The 22,109-nt window shown below is 42.7% G+C and overlaps 1 protein-coding gene across 1 annotated transcript; it reads left to right on the top strand.

Moving 5' to 3' along the window:
* The first annotated feature begins 19,143 nt into the window (after nucleotides 1-19,143).
* Nucleotides 19,144-21,892, top strand: LOC118370710 (pro-thyrotropin-releasing hormone-A). The gene is made up of 4 exons (XM_035755799.2): nucleotides 19,144-19,271; nucleotides 19,525-19,727; nucleotides 20,535-21,136; nucleotides 21,478-21,892. The coding sequence occupies exons 2-3, from the start codon at nucleotides 19,535-19,537 to the stop codon at nucleotides 21,122-21,124; spliced, it is 783 nt and encodes a 260-aa protein (XP_035611692.1). The 5' UTR covers nucleotides 19,144-19,271; nucleotides 19,525-19,534; the 3' UTR covers nucleotides 21,125-21,136; nucleotides 21,478-21,892.
* The last annotated feature ends 217 nt before the right edge of the window (nucleotides 21,893-22,109 follow it).

The raw sequence follows: 22,109 nt of genomic DNA, 5'->3' as shown, positions 1-22,109 counted from the left end.
ATTTAACCGGGTAGGCCAGTTGAGAACAAGTTCTCATTTACAACTGCGATCTGGCCAAGATAAAGCAAAGCAGTGTGACACAAACAACACAGAGTTACACATGGGATAAACAAACATACAGTCAATAACACAATAGAAAAATCTGTATATGGTGTGTGCAAATTAAGTAACGAGGTAAGGCAATAAATAGGCCAACAGCGGCAAAGAAAAATAGAGGTCCAAGCATCTTCAATAGAGGGGATCAAGCTGATTCTTTAACCATTTATAGAGGCCCGGTCATGAAGGAAGGCTTGCTCATTAAAGTGTTTTAGCAAGCGTCTATGGCAAATCAGGACAGGTCGTTTCACTGAGCAGCCATTACGAACACAGCCTGTAAAACAGTGATCACTAAGGTCGTTACAGAAACACCAGACTGATACCTATCAGGATTATTTGTGAGGATAACATCGAGGAGAGTAGCCTTTTCTGAGTGTTTGGAGTCATACATTACATTACATTACATTACATTTAAGTCATTTAGCAGACGCTCTTATCCAGAGCGACTTGTGGGATTGGTAATAATCTGACTTGGTCAGGTGGTTTAAGCATGTCCCAGTTTAGGTCACCTAGCAGGACAAATTCAGACTTAGTGTAAGGGGCCAGGAGAGAGCTTAGGGCAGGTAGGGTACAGGCCGGTGCTGATGGAGGAACACCCAGCAACAGACAACAACGAGCTATTTGAAAGTGTAATGCTGAAAAGCAGCAAATCAAATCGTTTGGGGACAGACTTGGTGGAGACAATCGAACACTGAAGGTGATCCTTGGTAAAGATGGCCACTCCCCCACCCACACAGACAGCATGGTGAAGAAGGTGCGTCTTCAACCTCAGGAGGCTGAAGAAATTTGGCTTGTCACCAAAAACACTCACAAACTTTTACAGATGCACAATCGAGAGCATCCTGTCGGGCTGTATCACCACCTGGTACGGCAACTGCTCTGTCGACAACCGTAAGGCTCTCCAGAGGGTAATTAGGTCTGCACAACGCATCACCGGGCCAAACTATCTGCCCTCCAGGACAGCTACACCCCCCGATGCCACAGGAAGGCCAAAAAGATCATCAAGGACAACAACCACCCGAGCCACTGCCTGTTCACCCCGCTATCATCCAAAAGGCGAGGTCAGTACAGGTGCATCAAAGCTGGGACCGAGAGACTGAAAAACATCTTCTATCTCAAGGCCATCAGAATGTTAAACAGCCACTAACATTTAGTGGCAGCCCCCAACATACTGACTCAAATCTTTAGCCACTTTAATAATTAAAAATTGGGTGTAATAAATGTATCACTAGCCACTTTAAACAATGCCACTTTATATAATGTTTACATACCCTACATTACTCATCTCATATGTATATACTGTACTCTATACGATCTACTGCATCTTGCCTATGCCATTCGGCTGTCACTCATCCATATATTTGTATATTTGTATGTATGTTTGATTTGATTCGGAAAATCTGTCTTGTCGAAAAAGGTTATAACCAGAAAGGTTAACATCAGCATTCAAAGCACTCTTTCTTAACCATATCCCAGTAATGACCAACACATCTGGATTGGAGTTGTGAACCCACACTTTCAATTGATCAATTTTAGGTCATAAGCTTCTAGTGTTGCAGCTTCTAGTCTTGCAGAAAGCCCTGGCTTTTACGAGAGCAGAAATCAGTGAAACAGATATCAGAGCACAAGTCAGAATTGTGAGGGAAAATTCAAGGGGTCTGAATAGTTTCCGAAGGCACTGTATGACCGAGTTAAAATAAAACAAAAAGCATTTGAATCCTATTTTACAAATCAAAACATATTCACAACCCTTCTAAGTGTTTCAGAAAAATGTTGGGTGTATCCCAAATGAGCAACAGTAGATGGGCCAGGGTGTACATGCACATTTCCAGATATCATCAACAGTAATACAATCAAGGCACGGCAGAGGACAGGGAGAGCTCTGCAGTGTTGATTTATGACATTTGAATGTGAATTTGATGGCAACAAGATCATATTATACAGCAACTTCATCAGGTAACATGAATACAAAGCCGGCGAGAGGTGGTTAGAAAGGGATGGGAGGCCAAAAGTCTGTGTAACCAATAGAGAGTCAGAATCCCGAGTGTGGGAACAAACATAGTCTGTCCCACGGTTGGGAAAAAAGAAAGTAAAGAACCCTTATTGATATGCAATTAACCATTTTGTGAAAATTGTTAAACATATAACCCTCATCTCTGACAAAGAGACTGTAGGGTGTCATTTATTCTACGGTATATTGTTAATCCCAGGCTGTTCTGGGGGTTGATAGGGCCGGGAGGATACAAGTATCGTGATACTCGTTAGTATCGTGGCAAGGAAACAAAGCAGATTTAAATATTTAGGAAAACAGCCCTAATGTTGGAAACAAACATCATTATGTTGTCATCTAGAGTCACATTCATTTATTTTCCAAGCTATAGCACACAATATTTTCAAATCAAATAAAAGTTTTTGGTCACATACACATATTTAGCAGATGTTATTGCAGGTGAAGTGAAATGCTTGTGTTCCTAACTCCAACAGTGCAGTAGTATCTAACAATTGATACAGCAGGTTTTTAAAGGACCAAGGAGTTTGGTCTGCTTTGTGTTTTCCTTTTCCCTTTAGGAAAAAATATTGTGATTCTGGTATTGTCACAGGGTGTGATTTGTTCTATTGTGTATTGTTAATCCCAGGCTGATAGGTAGTAATAAGCAGTTCAGTCTGTCTGTGTGTGTTTGTGATCAGATTACAAGGGACAGAAAGACAGACATATACAGATCCTGTGGAGGAGGCCTCTGCCACAGCATAGTTATGAACCCTCTGGAGTGACTCACTGTGAATCTTGATTTGGAGATAACCAAATGGGGATGGGTGTCTGGCTTACCTCCTGCCATCTACCTCATGCTCCCTGTCACTTGGTTCCTCTGTCTCCTCTCTCTTTCCCCCCTCTCTCTCTTCCCTTGTTCTCCATCTGTCTCTTCTCTCTTTATCATCCTGATTACTGTTTCTCAATTCCTCTCTTTCCTCTCTTTCTCATCAGTCTAAATGAATTCATTCTTCCCTGACACTTTGTCTTCATTTTATCTTTTTCCTGAATCATTCTCAATATGATAGAATTTACCATTTAAGTCTGTGAAAAATGCACATACGTCTTTTTCTCCTCACTCAAGTATATTTCAATATATCTCTGTATTGACACAGTCTGATCTATAGTTGAGTCATTCAATACCGACACAACAGCAATGGAACATCCTTTAGCCACAACACCAAGTTGAATATATTGGTTTGATGCCATATGGGTGAGTAGGGGCTCTCACAAGCCAATCTCATTATTTAAATTAGGATCAATACCATCAGGAAGTGGTCACAGTCCAAAAAAGCACATGTATGCACTCTGGATAAGAGCTCTGCTAAATTACTAAAATGTCAATGTAAAAAATGTCACTGTCACTAGCCATTGCTAACAAATACAATATTTTCTGTCACTCAGGATGTCATACGCCCACTAATTAAAGGCAAATAGCAATAATGGCAATCGAAAAGGCTATCTATCGTTGTGCAGGGGAATGAGTGAATCTCCCTCTCTCCACTAAATGAGAAACAGCTATATGACCCTACCTTTTAATTGTGAAAAGAAGGCCCTTCCTTTCAGACAATCAGTGGGTTTTTGATGGACATTTGGACTCTGGCTCCGCCCACTCTAACTCAGCGTGTTTTTAGTCATCAATAGAAGACAAGTTTGGCTGACGACCAAGTTTTCAGTATTTAGTTTAGAAGTCTTATGCATGCATCTGCAATGTTGGGGCTTTATTTTGTTAGGGACTGTTTATGATGATTACTGCATGCTACTGAAACCTGGTTAGTGTTGGTTATCTTGTTACATATGTAACTTATTTTTTCTCTCCCCAGTTGGTAGCATTGTTTACCTAATGCATATCGTCTAAGTACAGAATTGCCAGTTAATGTGACTATTGCATGGTTTATTTATTATTATTATGAGTATGATGTGCATGTTACTATTATGTAAAGAAAGTGTGTTATTTTTCAAGTAAGTTAGTAGAAGATTCTAGAAGGCATGGTGCATGCTCGCATGCGCACTTGATTTATGGCCTATTAGATAAGCTCTTTAGCTGGCTGGAGAGAGGTCATTAATCGTGACTGGCAGCAGTAATTAGCCTCTCACTCTCAGCCAAGATGTTGACATCTTATCTGTTGTTTTGTGAATGTGTCTGCAATGGTATTCTTTCTAGGCTATGTAGCCTTCAGTTCCAATTGTATCGCTGCATTATTGCTGTTAATATGAACATATATTCTCCTTTCCTTCTAGAACCACAAGATCTCTTCTGATGGGGCTGTAGTGGAGCAGGTCGAGAGCTTCCTCAATGTCCACATCACACCATTGTGAAGAGGACACAACAACGCCTCTTAACCCTCAGGAAAGAGGCGAAGATTTGTCATGAGGGTAGTGGGTAGTGTGTACGGTCCAGTACATCACTGGGGCCCGAGCTCCCTGCCATTTAGGACCTCTATACCAGGGGGTGTCAGAGGAAGGCCCTAAAAATTGTCAGACTCCAGCCACCCAAGTCAAAGACTGTTCTCTCTGCTACTGTATGGCAAGCGATACCGATGCACCAAGTCTGGAAGCACTGTGTATATACCCAAGTTATTGTTGCTCATTGTGTATTTATTCCTTGTGTTATTATTTTTCTCTCTTCATTGTTGGGAAGGGCCCGTAAGTAAGCATTTCACTGTTAGTCTATACCTGTTTACGAAGCATGTGACAAATAACATTTTATTTTTGATGTGTGTGCAATTGTGTGGTGGTGACTAAGAGAATAAAACTCTACCATGGTCCTTTGAGACAAATTCTTACTTGGCTTCAGTGAAAATGTTCCAGTACCCAGAAGAAGAGCCGTTTCCGTGCCCCAGGATGCAGACATTTTGTCTGTCATAGTTGAAGTGTACCTATGATGAAAATTACAGGCCTCTCTCATCTTTTTAAGTGGGAGAACTTGCACAATTGGTGTCTGACTAAATACTCTTTTGCCCCACTGTATATATATATATAGTCCATACATATATAAGTCTAAAAATGGATGTAGCAACTACAGATTGCCCCTTTAAGTCTATCAAAAGTGTGCAAGTTTGACCATGTGTCCATTAGGCCTATGGATGCTTTTTTTATCAGCATGAATTAGATTGAGCAATAAAAGCCCCACTTTTATTCCATAGGTTTGGATCTGCACTATGCAGCTGTTGCAAGAGTGCATTTTTTCACTGGCTGTCCACTGGTTTCAAAACTTCTTAAATTCAAACATTATTGGGTTCAAATACACTTTTAGATTTGTGAAGCCATCCACAACAACCACAATCCTTAAGGCGCAAATAGCTAAATGAGAGTGCAGCAGTGTGATTCACATCAATGCGCTATGTAGATATCAATAATAAGTGATATCTGTATCGACGTAGACTACACCACTGCTGTCATCCTTACCTCCAAACGTTTATTCAAGTTGGATAATCTTTGGATGCCAACAGCAGCCGCACCATTGGAAGGCATAGTTTAGACTGTATTCTACAAAAGCCTATTCCTGCTCTTTTCCCGTGATCCATCAAACATATTTGGTGTGTCATCATAGTGTCTCTGACTTGTGGTCAGACTCGCTCAGCTGGAACAAATGGACATTTTAGCCTTTTTTCAATGGTGACATTCGTCCATGAGAAAACAGAGAAGTGTCAAATACTTTTCCCCCGCAAACATCCTTTCTGAATTTAAAATGAATCCTTGAAGTAATCATCCAGTGTTTCAAAAGTATCTGTAATCCGATTACAATATTTTAGCTGGTAACAGATTACAGTTACCGTTTTTTGTAATCCCTTACGGATTACATACATCTGTTACTCCCCTACCCTGCTAATGCATATTGTCTAAGTACAGAATTGAAAGGTAACGTGACTATTGTATGGTTGTAATTATTATTATGAGTATGAGATGAAAGCTACTATTATGTGAAGAAAGTGTGTTATGTTTCACCTAAATTAGAAGAAGATTCTAAATGGCCTGGTGCGCTCTCACATGCACACTTGATTCGTGGCCTATTAGATAAGCTCTTTAGCTGGCTGGAGAGAGGTCATAAATCGTGACTGGCAGCAGTAATTAGCCTCTCTCTCTGCCAAGATGTTGACATCTTATTTGTAGCTGTGTGAAAATGTGTCTGCAATGATATGCTATCTAGTCTACAGTTCCAATTGTATAGCTGCATTATTGCTGTTAATAAGTACATATATTTTCCTTTCCTTATAGAACCACATGATCACTTCTTATGTAAGTGTGTGTATGCAACTGTGTGGTCGTGACTAAGAGAATAAAACTTTGGACACATCTGCCTTGTAATTGCCGGACAGCCTGTAGCAACTCAGAGCCTTAACAATCAGCATTAAAGAGATGAATGAGTTAAAGTTCATGAGTCAAGCATGGCGCAAAGCGCACAACAACGCAGACTATTTTCTCTATTGTTGCATGTGGGCACAATATCTTTCCTGAGAGTTTGGGTAGAAGGAAGAGGAGTAAGAGGATGACATTTCCATGCTGTGGTAAATGGCCTGAGGGCATGGTATCTCCAGTATCTCCTTCCTCCCCAGTGAACTCTCTCAGCCGCTGGGCGTGACGACGTAAAGAGACAGAGGCTGAGGGAGAGTATCTCAGTTAATGGGAACCCCTCCGGATCCCCTCCGGATCCAACCAAGGAGGAGATGGATGTGTCTCAGCCTCCGGGCAGAACCCCTCTCTCTCCTTGCATTCACACATGCACATGTACACACACACACATTCACAGACACACACAAACTCTCTTTGTATGCAGATGTGTAATGAATCCCTCAGCGCTAGTCTCTCACATCACTTATTTACAATGAGGCATGAAAAACTGACCTTTGAAATAATTGGTGAGATATTCAGAGGATTATAATCACCTGGAAGCAATGAGATAAAGGTGAAATCCTGGTAAAAATGCCCTTAGGTGCTTTATCACTAAAATAAAATCCATACGTCCACAGACACAAGAAGAATCGATGACAATAGGTGCCAGACATTACTGTAGTATTCACTCTTGTGTTTTTGCAGACATTACTTTAGTATACTAAGCAGTCACTGTAGTGTTTTTGCGGACATGACAGTAATATACTATAGTATTCACTGTAGTGTTTTTGCAGACATGACAGTAGTATAAAGTGTGTGTGTGTGTGTGTGTGTGTGTGTGTGTGTGTGTGTGTGTGTGTGTGTGTGTGTGTGTGTGTGTGTGTGTGTGTGTGTGTGTGTGTGTGTGTGTGTGTGTGTGTGTGTGTGTGTGTGTGTGTGTGTGTGTGTGGGGTATTGTTGCTATTGGTTTATTTCTGAACAACCCTTTTGTGACCATGCTGTCTTGAGGAAATGTTTGGTTTGTTGTCGGTTGTTCTGAATGGTATGTGTCGACTTTGACCATCAGTGAGTTTACTTGTGTGACAATAGTCAAGATGTTCAATATGTAAAGCCACTGCAATTATGTCCTTTTGTTTTCAGTTAGTTTGTTTGGAGAGGCTTTGCTGGTTTGAGGTCCAGGCAGATTATTGGCAGCGCCCTCCAATAAATAAGGTGACGTCTTTAAGTAAAATATCTATTGTTTACGTAAATGCCGTGGTTAACTGTTTTTCTACCATCAGAAGTACAGAATTGCTTTTCACTGTTTTTGGCCATCTTGTGATCTTGGGGAGCTGAATCTCTGTGAAAGCTCTGTTGTATTTCAGATAGCTACAGTATCTAGTGGAAGTTCCTAAGAATACTTTTTGGTGTACACTTGTTAATGTATGTTATTTATCTGTCTCAAACAAGCAAACCTGATCCTCTAAGCTTTAATAAACTTTGCTTGTTCTTTATCTGCCTCTGTACTGTTTCCCTTTAATGGGCCTAGAACCTGTGTCTAACGTTTAGATGTTACAATTGTAATAAACATTTATTTTTGCCAAGGTGTCTGGTCTGTTGCATTTCTCAGAGCTGTTTAGCCACCTCAACACGTGGCCTGTCACGAACCTGTGTCTTGTGTTCTGGTTGAGGTGTTCCCCTCATTAAACAAGGACTGCCGTAGTTTGGTAGTTGTGCTATTTTAGCTAACCCTTATCGGCAGGTGTTACTACAATGTCATGTTCACAAAAACACTGCAGTAAATAATGCAATATACTACAGTCATGTCTGCAAAAACACTGCAGTAAATAATGCAGTATACTACAGTCATGTCTGCAAAAAACACTGCAGTAAATAATGCAGTATACTACAGTCATGTCTGCAAAAAACACTGCAGTAAATAATGCAGTATACTACAGTCATGTCTGCAAAAACACTACAGTGAGGTCTACGGTAAAGTCTGCAATAAGACTACAGTGAATAACATAGTATATAAACATAGTAATACTACAGTATTTAGACCTGGGTTCCCCAACTGGCAACCTGCGGGTCATTTTATTTTGACCCCCCCCCCCCCAATTTTTTACAACAAAAAAAGTTTCTTTCATTTTTATTGTTGGACATAAAAGACTATAAAAACACCACACAAAAAAATGGGGAAATATGTTTCAATGTATTCCCACGCATAAAATAGAGATATATGATCAAATACAAATGTAAGAAAGGTTTGAAATTATTGTTTTTAGTCAAATGTTATATCTGTTTGGGCTTCTTGCTGTCAATTTGCAGTCTCCAAATGATTTGTTATGTTCCGGCCCCCTGACCATCTGTTCAAGACAAAACATCTGCCCGTGGCTGAATCTACTTGATGATCCCTCATTTAGACCATAGTATACTATAGTATTTTTTAAAATATTGGTTAGCTGTAAATGTGTAAAAACAAATCATAAAAAAAGGACACAATTAGGACCACAACGGAAATAATGTTATTCTCATCAAATTTCTAAATGCATTGTATCTACATTTGTGGTTGTATTATGTTTTAAAATAGTCAAATCAAATCAATCAATCAAGAGATACTACAGTGTGGACAATAGTATTCTACAATAAACTACACAATTCTATAGTAAGCACTACATGATCGAGGGGGATCCTTAGACTAAATCCCTGGCATGACCTCCCCAAGGAGAGCACATAAAAATCAAAACTGCATCGACGCAGCTAGCAGTCCAATCGATCAAAAGATTCTAAAGTAAGCAGTACGTGATCGCAGAATACTACAGTCTGTAGTATAGTATTCTACAGTATATTACAACATTCTAAAGTAAGCACTACATCACAGGTGTCAAATTAATTCCATGGAGGGCCGAGTGTCTGCAGGGTTTTGCTTCTCCCTTAAGGTCACTAATTAGTAAAGAACTCCCCTCACCTGGTTGTCTAGGTCTTAACTGAAAGGAAAAACCCAAAACCTGCAGACACTAGTCCCTCCATGGAATGAGTTTGACACCCCTGCACTACACAACTGAGGAATACTACAGTGCGTGGTATAGTATTCTATAGTATGTAGAATGCTATACATGCTATACTCCATCATTCTAAAGTAAGCACTACATGATCAAGGGATACTACAATGTGGAGTATAGCATTCTACAGTATACTACAGAATTCTATAGTAAGTACTATAGTATTTTATAGTAAACTGTAGTATTTTTATATGTGGGAGATCTCTTTGTTTGAGAACAAGGAAGGTAATCACCTTGACAACTGACAGGTCAAAGGGTCACGGGGTCATGGCTATGACTGATGCCATGGCGTTGCATGTACCCGTGTGTTTCTGCAAGACAAGCTTTTATTCCTAGAATCCCAGCACTCAGAAGAACCCTGTTACCGAGTGCCTACCTACAGTACAGTATTAGACATTCCATATGACTCTGTCTGACCTCAGTACAAAACCCCCAAAACATTATAATTTCTTCTCCAAGCAAGTTAAGCAGCCACACTAAATTCACCAAAATCGAATATCTGAATCTTACATCTGCAATGGACTCAGGCGTTGAGAGTGAAAGATCAGCTCAATCTTCCTCTATTACACGTGGTGTCAGACAGTACCTGACTGTGACAAAGGGAGGGAAGGAAAGAGAGAAAGATGAAAGAGATGATGAGTGCGCTGTAGCATGTGGAGCGGAGTGCCAATCACGTTCTCCGTCTCGAGGAACACACAGCTGCCTCTCAGGTTATTGAGGGATAATGGAATTCTCAGAGTCACACCGCACAGCTTAAGACAGAGATTCAATCTGAAGAGAAATAATGCAAACTTTGTTTTGTTTCTCTCTGTCTGTGTGTTGGGATTCCAGTGCACCCTTGGGTGTGGTGAAAGATGGAGAATTTGTTTGTATATTTGGATCCCCATTAGCTTTAGCAGAAGAAGCAGCTACTCTTCCTGGGGGTCAACAAATAACACAAAACATGACAAGTAACGAAACACTGATACACTGAAAGACAAGGACAGTCACACAAACAATACAACAACAACAAAAAATGTGTGTGTGTGTGTGTGTGTGTGTGTACCCTCACAGTCCCTGCTGTTCCATGAGATGTGGTTTAATCCATTTTTTAAAGGTAGTTTAGCTTTTTGCTTGAGTAATTGATGATGAAAGGTAGTTCCATGCGATCGTGGCTCTGTGAATTTGTTTTGGACTTGGGGACCGTGAAGAGTGTCTTTTTAAGACTGTGTCTTGTGGGGTATGTGTGGGTGTCTGAGCTGTATGTAATTTGATTATGTAGACAATCTGACATTTTCATCACAGTAATATTTCTCATAAAAACTATGTGAGGCAATTCATTTCTCATCAACCCTCAACCAGGAAAGACTGGTATGCATGTTGTTGATGCTAGTTCTGTATGTCCAGTTAAGGGCAAGATGTGCAGCTCTGTTTTGAGCCAGCTGCAGCATTGCCAGGTCTTTCTTTGCTTCCCTTGACCATATTACAAGACAGTAATCAATATGGGACAAAACCAGAGCCTTAGCAACTAGTACAGTTGACTTTTGTGTCAAAGAACATGTTTTTATAACAGACATACCCCTCCCCATCTTCAGATCTTCACAACAACTTTGGCAATATGACTTGACCATGATAATTTACCATCCAATGTTATACCTTGGAGCTTCCTCAACTTGCTGAGGTTTAGGTCTTAGAGAATGTTTTGAACCAAATACAATGCTTTTAGCTTTAGATGTATTTAAGACCAGTTTATTAATAATCACCCATTCTGACACTGACTGTAACACCTTATTTAGAACTTCTGTGAGCTCTCTGGCTTTGTGTGCTGACATGTAGAGTGTGGAATCACCTGCATACATAATCATTCTAGCTTTGTAAAAATAGAGAAACGTAACGGCCCAAGGCAACACAGCACTTTATATAGCTAATGTTAGAGAAGCTTCCACTGAAGTGAACTATTTGGGTTCTATTGGATAAATAACTCTCCAGCCACAAGATGGCATGGCAGGTGATGTAAAGCCATAGCAAGTGAGTTTCTTCAATAACAATTTATGATCAACAACATCAAGGGCTGCACTAAAATATAACAATACAGCTCCAACTATCATTTTATTATCCATTTATTTTAACCAATCATATGTCATCTGAGTCATTGCAGTAAAGTTGAGTGTCCTTCTTTATATTTATCCTGAAAGTCAGTAGTTAACTTGTTCTCTGAAAAATAGCATTGTATTTGGTCAAACACAATTCTTTCCATCAGTTTACTAAAAGAGATTCATTCTGCTGGAGGAGAGAGATCAAAGGTGAAAGAAATCAGAGTAGTGACTTTGGCCTCCCAGCTATAACCTGGCGAAGAGCCTGACATGTGGGCACAAGTTACAATGCCCCAAAGTAGCACCTAAATATAGGGCTAGGATTAAACATGTTTGTGAAATTAAACACATCGATCCAGTGAGGAAGTTTAGGGGCACAGCCGAAGCAAACCCTGCTGATTCTCATTTCTCCCATGTTTTCTGTCTCAGAGCCCATACTTTGTGATGCACGCCTGTCCTCTCGCCCCCTGCAGTTCATATAAGGAAATCAGTCAATTTAAATAAATACATTTGGCCCTAATCTATGGATTTCACATGACTGGGCAGGGGTGCAGAATGAGCTTTACCCCACAAAAGGGCATTATTAGAGACAAAAATACTCCTCAGTTTCATCAGCTGCCCGGGTGGCTAGCCTCAGAAGAAGCAGGATGTGACGGTCCTGGGCTGGAGTGGTCTAAGGTTGTGAGGCCCGTTGGACGTTCTGCCAAATTCTCTAAAACAACATTGGAGGTGGCTTATGATAAAGAAATGAACATTAAATTCTCTGGTAACACATTTTAAAGTGGCCCTTTATTGTCCCCCAGCACAAGGTACACCTGTGTAATGATCATGCTGATTAATCAGCTTCTTGATATGCCACACCTGTCAGGTGGATGGACTATCTTGGCAGGAGAAAGGAGAAATGCTCACTAACAGAGATGTAAACAAATTTGTACACAAGATTTGAGAGAAAAAAATATGTTTGTATGGGATCTTTTATTTCAGCTCATGAAACACTTTACATGTTGCATTTATATTTTTGTTCAGTATATATTTTGGTACATGTAACACTTCTTGGAGTGAGGTAGAACTGGTCTCTCATGTGCGTCCAGCCCCCATGGTATTAGACAGGTGTGAGCTGCCTGCAGCCAATGGATGGATATGTGGGCCGCATTGACTAGTGAGAGGGAGTCAGTGAGGCTGAAGATGTGCTCACTGTAACTCACTTAGGCTTCACCAGGCACTACATACAGCTGAGATAGTTATACTTTAATACCCTACCCTCCAATTAGGGCTACCTTGAACCAACTAGGGTTCTCCTATTGGGACAGCTGAAGAACCCTTGGAACCCCTTTTTCTAAAAGTGTACATCTGTTGAACCCCACCGCAATGTAAAATACAAAACCTAACATTAAAACACAACATTTCACCACTTCTAAAAGCAATAGAGGGATATAATGTCTTTCTCACAACCTTTGGCTTTAACAGTAAATGGCCATTACCCTCTATTAGCCCATCAGTCCATAGTTAGTATGCAGTTGGTGTGTTGGGTTTGACTCAGAGCCTGAAGAGCAACATAGAACAACCAGCCTTCCAGACCCCCTCTGACCTCAGTGTCCAGATATTGCCTCATCACCAGTCCCCCACCCAGCAACCTCCATGACCAGGGCCTGTACTCATCACTCACACTCAGCCACAGTGACCCCTGTCAAGGCAGTGTCAATGCCAGGTTAGAGGTGTATGTCACATTGTCACTCCATCCACACGCCAGCTCTTCTGTTTATATGTTTATTTTACTTTTTCTCTTTCTGAATCTGTCTGTTTCCATCCTGTCTGTCTCTCAGCAGCTAGTAGCCACCACACAGAGAGCCTTCTGTCCCTGGCAGCTGTCTGGTCAGTATTTCTTACCTCTGACTGCTTCAGTTAGGCTTCTGTGTTATTTTCCCTCTCACTCCCTCTTTCTCTCTTGCTCTCACACTCTCCCTCTTAGTTGGATTCCACCTCTGTTTCACTGTTCTCTCACTTACACCCACATATTAGGCTTCGGGAACTTTGGGGACACTTGCCGCCTCTCTTTCTGACTCACCTATCTTTTGATGTGTGTTTCCCTTGCTCTGTTGGGTTCACTTTTGCAAAACGTCTCCTTCTCGCCCTGAGTGTTGAGAGAACATTCCAAACAGCCACTGGTGGCATTCTGGTTCTCCATGGGAGAAAACTCTGAAAAACAAGCCCCAACTCTAGCCATTACTGAACCTGTGAGCAGTCAGGGGCTGTATGATTCAGCTTCAAGAGTTAATTAAGTAAAATAATTTCCCTTGATTATGTCCAACTTCCTACTTTATCACGCTTATCAGATCTGCAAGTGGAAACCAAAACTTTATAAACTTCCTCACGACTGAAAAGAATTCATAACAAGGACAGTGGAAAGTAAACAGTGGATGTTGAGGAAGACAAGCATCATTGCAGAGTGTATATTTAAGATGTCCTCTTCGCCAGCATATACTGTAGACCTGCTCTCTAATTGTTATGATTCCCCACTCTTAATAACCCTCCTCCAACCTCCTTTGTATTTGGTCTTATTGATGAGAGGTGAAGGAAGGAAGCGCTTGCCTTAATTATAGTCTAGTGCCTATAAGCATCGCACAAGGGAACTCCATTAGGGACAGAGCGCCTCCAGAAGTGTCATGAAAAAACAACTGCCAAAAAGCATGGCTGTTTAAAATGTGAACTACCCACAACTTTAACACCCAGCAAGTGCACGTAACATGAGGGAAGAGCAGACTAGACCTACAGTAACATGAGGGGAACATGTCACCTATCAGTGAGTCCTTTTTTTCAGTGCATACATTTAAATATCTGAATCATAGAGTTGTTAGATATAAAGAGTGCTATAACTACATTTCAGTCATTTAGCAGACAGTCTTATCCAGAGCGACTTACATTAGTGCTGTCACACCCTGATCTGTTTCACCTGTCCTTGTGATTGTCTCCATACTCTCCAGGTGTCGCTTATTATCCCGGTGTATATATCCCTGTGTTTCCTGTCTCTCTGTGCCAGTGTTTTTCCTTGCTCCGATTTTCCCCCCAGTCTCTTTTGGTTCTAGTTCTCCTGGTTTCGACCCTTGCCTGTCCTGACTCCGAACCCACCTGCCTGACCACTCTGCCTGTCCTGACTCTGAACCCACCTGCGTGACCACTCTGCCTGTCCTGACTCTGAACCCACCTGCCTGACCACTCTGCCTGTTCTGACTCTGAACCCACCTGCCTGACCACTCTGCCTGTTCTGACTCTGAACCCACCTGCCTGACCACTCTGCCTGTCCTGACTCTGAACCCACCTGCCTGACCACTCTGCCTGTTCTGACTCTGAACCCACCTGCCTGACCACTCTGCCTGTTCTGACTCTGAACCCACCTGCCTGACCACTCTGCCTGTTCTGACTCTGAACCCACCTGCCTGACCACTCTGCCTGTTCTGACTCTGAACCCACCTGCCTGACCACTCTGCCTGTCCTGACTCTGAACCCACCTGCCTGACCACTCTGCCTGTTCTGACTCTGAACCCACCTGCCTGACCACTCTGCCTGTTCTGACTCTGAACCCACCTGCCTGACCACTCTGCCTGTTCTGACTCTGAACCCACCTGCCTGACCACTCTGCCTGTTCTGACTCTGAACCCACCTGCCTGACCACTCTGCCTGTTCTGACTCTGAACCCACCTGCCTGACCACTCTGCCTGTCCTGACTCTGAACCCACCTGCCTGACCACTCTGCCTGTCCTGACTCTGAACCCACCTGCCTGACCACTCTGCCTGTTCTGACTCTGAACCCACCTGCCTGACCACTCTGCCTGTTCTGACTCTGAACCCACCTGCCTGACCACTCTGCCTGTTCTGACTCTGAACCCACCTGCCTGACCACTCTGCCTGTTCTGACTCTGAACCCACCTGCCTGACCACTCTGCCTGTTCTGACTCTGAACCCACCTGCCTGACCATTCTGCCTGTCCTGACTCTGAACCCACCTGCCTGACCATTCTGCCTGTCCTGACTCTGAACCCACCTGCCTGACCACTCTGCCTGTTCTGACTCTGAACCCACCTGCCTGACCACTCTGCCTGTTCTGACTCTGAACCCACCTGCCTGACCATTCTGCCTGTCCTGACTCTGAACCCACCTGCCTGACCATTCTGCCTGTCCTGACTCTGAACCCACCTGCTGACCACTCTGCCTGTCCTGACTCTGAACCCACCTGCTGACCATTCTGCCTGTCCTGACTCCGAACCCACCTGCCAGACCACTCTGCCTGTCCTGACTCTGAACCCACCTGCCTGACCACTCTGCCTGTCCTGACTCCGAACCCACCTGCCTGACCACTCTGCCTGTCCTGACTCTGAACCCACCTGCCTGACCACTCTGCCTGTCCTGACTCTGAACCCACCTGCCTGACCATTCTGCCTGTCCTGACTCTGAACCCACCTGCTGACCACTCTGCCTGTCCTGACTCTGAACCCACCTGCTGACCATTCTGCCTGTCCTGACTCTGAACCCACCTGCTGACCATTCTGCCTGTCCTGACTCCGAACCCACCTGCCTGACCACTCTGCCTGTCCTGACTCTGAACCCACCTGCCTGACCACTCTGCCTGTCCTGACTCTGAACCCACCTGCCTGACCACTCTGCCTGTCCTGACTCTGAACCCACCTGCCTGACCACTCTGCCTGTCCTGACTCTGAACCCACCTGCCTGACCACTCTGCCTGTCCTGACTCTGAACCCACCTGCCTGACCACTCTGCCTGTTCTGTCTTCAAGTCTGCCTATCCCCTTGTACTGTTTGGACTGGGATCTGGTTACTGAACCCCTGCCTGGCCTGCCCTCGAGACGGCCCTTCGTCTGGTACCTTTTTGGACTCTCACCCGGTTTATGACTCTCGCTTGTCCCTGACCTACCTCTTGCCTACGCCTTGGATTAATACATTTCGGGACTCAACCATCTGCTTCCTACTCCACAGGTAGGTCAGAGGCCACAGAGTTTTCTAGATTCTAATTCTATCCTATTAGAACACATCCACTCCATGTACAGTATTTTACTCATTAGAAGCTCTCCCTCATCTGCTTTTACATAGGCTTCAAATGAGCACAGAATTAATCAAATCACAACTCCACTTTCACCATCTTACAGGGTTAGCGAGCACTGGTCTTCCGTAGGCTAGAAAAACCAACAAACACACTGTTTCTCATCTGCTGTGCTGGGTGCATAACTAATTGGTCCCCGTGCAGCATGTAGACCTATGTCTTTACACACTGTGATTACAGTTTGAGGAGTGGAGACGACTGCAGAAGAGGAGGCCTCACAGGTTAAACATGCTCTGGTGTTAATTGTGCTTCTGTCGCTAGCCGTGTCCCTCACAGAAGAGTACTTTAGCAAGTAATCACCCCCAGTCTGGACACCCGCTTTAAAAACCTGTTCTCTGAATCAAGTGGGGGATAGACCCCAGTTCAGGCCCTGAGTGATGTTTCACAGAAGGACCTAACTTCAGTTCTGCAGAATGTCCCTGGTGTGGTTTAACTAGATAAGCTACAGTATATCTCCTACGTAAGGTGTGGAGGTTTGGCTAAAAATCAGCAAGATCTTTGCACTTCATAGCTTGTATTTCCGCTAGGCTTGGGCAGCACATATTGATAGGGGTTGCGTTTTATGTTGAAAGTCAGTGTTTTTTGCTTCAATAGGTGGACAGGGACATGCAACTATAGTTTTCCTTCACAGAAAATACTTCAGTGCAACATTCGGCAAAAAAATAGCTTCATTTTCATCAGAATTACAACAAAAGTGCAACGCTAATCAAGTACATGAGCTTACAATGAAACATCTGTTGGAAGGTGAACCTTTGCCCCAGTCTGAGGTCCTGAGAGTTCTGGAGCAGGTTGTTATCAAGGATCTCTCTACATTTTGCTCCGTTCATCTTTCCCTCGATTCTGACTAGTCTCCCTGACACTGAAAAACATCCCCATATCATGATGATGCCACCACCACGCTTCACCGTAGGGATGGTGCCAGGTTTTCTCTAGACATAACTTTTTGGCCTGAATGCCAAGCGTCACATCTTGGTTTCATCGGACCAGAGAAACTTATTTCTCATGGGGCGGCAGGGTTAGAGTGTTGGACTAGTAACCGAAAGGTTGCAAGTTCGAATCCCTGAGCTGACAAGATACAAATCTGTCGTTCTGCCCCTGAACAGGCAGTTAACCCGCTGTTCCTAGGCCGTCATTGAAAATAAGCATTTGTTCTTAACTGACATGCATAGTAAAAAAAAATGGTCTGAGTACTTTATGTGCCTTTTGGCAAACTCCAAGTGGCCTGCCTTTTACTGAGGAGTGGCTTCAGTCTGGCCACTCTACCATAAAGGCCTAATTGGTGGAGTGCTGCAGAGAAGGTTGTCCATTCTGTTTTTTTTTTGCAAACACTCCCAAAAACCTGTTTTTCTCTGTCATTATGGGGTATTGTGTGTAGATTGATGATAAAAAAAACAACTTAATTTTAGAATAAGGCTGTAACATATCAAACTGTGGAAAACGTCAAAGGGTAAGAATACTTTCTGAAGGCACTGTATTGGTTTCTGAGCTGTGTGTTAGCTGTTTGAACAGATAGTGCATAATGTCCCCAGTCCAACAGCTTCGCAAATTAGGATATATTGTTTCCATTTTAGAATAAGGCTGTAATGTATCAAACTATGGAAAAAGTCAAGAGGTCTGAGCTGTGTGGTAGCTGTTTGAACAGACAGTGCATAATGGTCCCAGTCCAGCCGCTTCGCAAGTTAGGATAATATTGCTTGCGCTCCTCAAAGATTTCCATCAGGTGTGGGCGGGACCACGAGTGCATTAATAAATGTGCGCTTGAGGGATGTGGTGAGCTTACATGGCGCATGAGAGGCACCATGTCTCGCACCTGTGACCGCGAGGGGCTGATGTCGAGCCTTCTGGCCATCTATTCTTAATGTGGTTTTCTTCTTATTGACTCACAGCACAGGAGCATAGCTATATTACCACAGGTTTAAATTCGATGAGAATTTAGGAAAATAATGACATGGAGATGGCGCACAACAACGTCCTTTCCAACATGACGCACCAATGAATGTCTATAATTGGAAATAAAATACAGATATAGGGGCTGTAACTAGTAGGTTTATGAATGAATCCAAACATGTTCATAGTTGACATTTAGTGTAGGCCTAATCAAAACAAACGACTAGTAAGTAAAGCCACACTCGCAAAATAAGTGAATTAATTTAAATCTGTGTTCTGCCAAATTATCGCACACACATATGATAAGAAGATTTATGAATGAATCCTCTCTTTTAGTTATCATCATCAAGTGCCAATTTCACTCCCACAGATTAGGCTGGTCGGCCCAGCTGGCGCCCAAGAGAATAACCGGACATCGTCCTCTAGAGGTTATAACTGACTTTAATCCAATTGCGCACGAATTTGTGACATCATTTGAATCCTATGAAAGGAATCCTATGAAATTACTACAACGTGGTTGGCGTGACGATGGTAACCACTGACTATAAATGGCTGGACTTGTTGTATCTGCACATACCTCTAAACTTGGCCTCAATCGGTCTCCAAGCGCTGCAAGAGGCAAAGAACAACCGTTCTAGTTGGTTTGCTGCAATTAGGTTATTGAATGTGCAGTGAGTGACACTAGCCAGAAAACAAATCTAAGGTAAGTTTGGGTCACTTTAATTCGTATTTTTGTACATGGACGTGCTCCCAAAAAATATTTGGAAATATCTATTCCAAAAAGGAATTTCCAATTTTACGCACCAATATTGAAACGTATTATGTGCGTAAAACTGATAGAAAACTCAAAATTCGTTATGCAACGCCAAGTCAATGAATTATTATGCAACCTGCATGCTTTTAAAGTGGTATATCTCCACTAATAATGATATATTCTCTTGTTTTCGAACGACTAGCCAAGTTACCATGAAGTCCGCCTGCCTGATCATTCTGGCATCTCTTGTGGTCTGCAACCTGACGTTGGCTCCAGGACAGGGCATCCCCGCTGAGGAGGAAACGGGGGACCGGCAGACTATTGACGATATCATCCTACAGAGAGCCGAGAGCCTCCTGCTCCGCTCCATTCTCAAAAATATAGGGGATGAGGATGGCGCGAACGGTGCTTAGTAGTTGCTTTTTGATCTGTTTGATGTTTTGGGCAAAGTGGCCGCTTTTGACGAGAGCTGTGGTGTTTAACATGAATTACAAAGCAAAGAAATGAACACAAATTAAGATGTTTTATTGTCACATTCACCAAATGGTGCAGTGAAATGTGCTGTTTTACAGGGTCGGTCATAGTAGTATGGGGAAAATTAGGGTTAAGTGCCTTGCCCATGGGCACATCGACAGATTTAACGACCTTTCGGTTGATTAGCCCAACGACGCTCAAACCGCTAGGCTACCTGCCACCCACTGAACACAAATTCAAGTCATGCATTTTTATGCCTATTTATAGTAACTTTGCACGAAGACAAATCATTCGATTGTATAGTTTCACAAAGACAGATAAACTAAATTATTTCGATTACATGGTATTTATACAGAAATAACCCACCATTTCAAATATGTTTTATTCGTGTTTTGTGCAAGATTAACGTGAATAAATGAATCTATTTTGTTATTTGTTCGGATGAAAATGAATTTGGAGAGGGCAATCTGTAAAGCGCGCGTGCGTCCATTATTTCCCCACAGTCCTGGCACCAAAGCACACCGTTTAATGGTGGAAAAATGAAAACAGAAAAAATATACACAGAAAAAAAGTTTTACATAGAAAAAATATATTTGAGATAATATAACTTTCACAGGTAAATGCCATTAACACGGTGTGTGTTCAAGTGGAAATGCATGTACGCATGTCATTACAAGTGGTGGTAGATTGATATTTTCCGCTGTCCCTAAACTAATGATGTATTAATTGTTTTTACAGAAGGGTTGACCTCTCAGCCAGAGTGGCTGGTGAAGCGGCAGCATCCCGGTAAGAGGTACCAGGAGGAGCTGGAAAAAAGGCAACACCCTGGGAAGCGAGAGGAGGACGAGGACGAGGACGAAGACTATGGCGAGGTTCAGAAAAGACAGCACCCGGGAAAACGCGAAGACGAATTTGACTCTTTTGTGGAGCTCCAGAGAAGACAGCATCCAGGCAAGCGCATAATACTGGAGCAGATTACAGAGAACCCCGCATTTCTAAGTGAACTCTCCAAACGTCAGCACCCCGGCAAGCGCTACGTGATGTACTACAGTAAGCGCCAGCATCCCGGCAGGCGAGAGGTGGACGACGAGTCAGACGCAGGGGACCTCAGGGAGTTGGAGAAGCGCCAACACCCCGGCAAACGCTACTTGGATAACACGAGCCCGGATTTGGGCGCCAACAGTCCCTGTGACGTGCTGGACCCTGGCTGCAGTAAGGCCAACCTGTTGCTCCAGCTATTAGACAACGTGAACAAGAGTCGCGCAGAGAAGAGACAGCACCCAGGCAAAAGGTCCGCACCTGTCGAGGATTTGACCGAACAGGAGTAACTAGCGGGGCTGGTGGGTGCTGTGTGTGAATGACCGATGTAAAGAATAACATGTGTAAATTGATATAATGAATGATTTATTATGAATATAGTACGGACCCCTCTATCACAGGTAGACTACCATGTCTATGGAAAGCTTATTTTATGACGAATATCCAGAAAACACGCTCAGAAAGCATCTAGATCGAAAAGTTTCAATCAGATATCATTTATTTTGCGGAAATTTATTGGTAATTACGCACGCTGATTGTCAGAATTATTAACGCTCATATGGATTTTAAGTTAATGAATAGCTGTGTTGGTTGCTGGCCCTATCTTCTTGTAATGAGATGTTCAAACATATTCTTTTTCCAGATGAAGCCCACGTGGGGAAGAAATAAAGACTAAAGCGACGGGATTAGCTATTGGCTCTGCAGTCTGTCTGTATCCAGCTGAGGACGCAGTCTCGGAATCTGCTCTTTTTCTGTCTGACCTTGAATTGAATAGGCTAAGTGTAATTTTCAGAGTTATATAAAGTAAATGTGTTATATACGACAAATTGACCTGTAGTTTGTTTTATGATTTAGGCCTAATGCGTTTGTGGTAAAATATATGTGGATATACCCCTGCAAAATCATTTAGTGCGTCTCTTGATTACTTTTCTACTTGAATATTCTTGCATGGTATAACGACTGATTAATTGTTGTGCATTTTCTATTACTTTTTCCTTAAAGCCTATTATGACTCTTACAACTCTATACAATAAAACGCATTGGTACAGATGACTGAGGTTTGGTCTACTACAGTATGTTTTTCGTTTGACATTCAGAGAAAGCCTCTATCCTTAGCCTATCAATTTACATGCGATGGTTCATTAAACATTTTAATCCTCCCCGAGAGTTTTCAGGTGCAGTGAGCTAGCCTTCCTGCAAAAATATAGCGACCAACGTGGTCGAACTAACAAAGCAATTACAGCGCAATCGTTAATGAAAGTAAATTGATAGCAG

The sequence above is a fragment of the Oncorhynchus keta genome, chromosome 27, assembly GCF_023373465.1.
Source record: "Oncorhynchus keta strain PuntledgeMale-10-30-2019 chromosome 27, Oket_V2, whole genome shotgun sequence".
Taxonomy (NCBI): domain Eukaryota; kingdom Metazoa; phylum Chordata; class Actinopteri; order Salmoniformes; family Salmonidae; genus Oncorhynchus; species Oncorhynchus keta.
The sequence above is the reverse complement of the archived record's forward strand: the minus strand, read 5'-3'. Positions and strand labels throughout refer to the sequence as shown.

What these genes read in the sequence shown, in the direction of transcription:
- LOC118370710 (XM_035755799.2), top strand. Translation starts at nt 19,535, where the DNA reads ATGAAGTCCGCCTGCCTGATCATTCTGGCATCTCTTGTGGTCTGCAAC. An exon ending in GGATGAGGATGGCGCGAACG is followed by an intron (nt 19,728 to 20,534) that starts GTGCTTAGTAGT and finishes TTGTTTTTACAG; the next exon opens with AAGGGTTGACCTCTCAGCCA.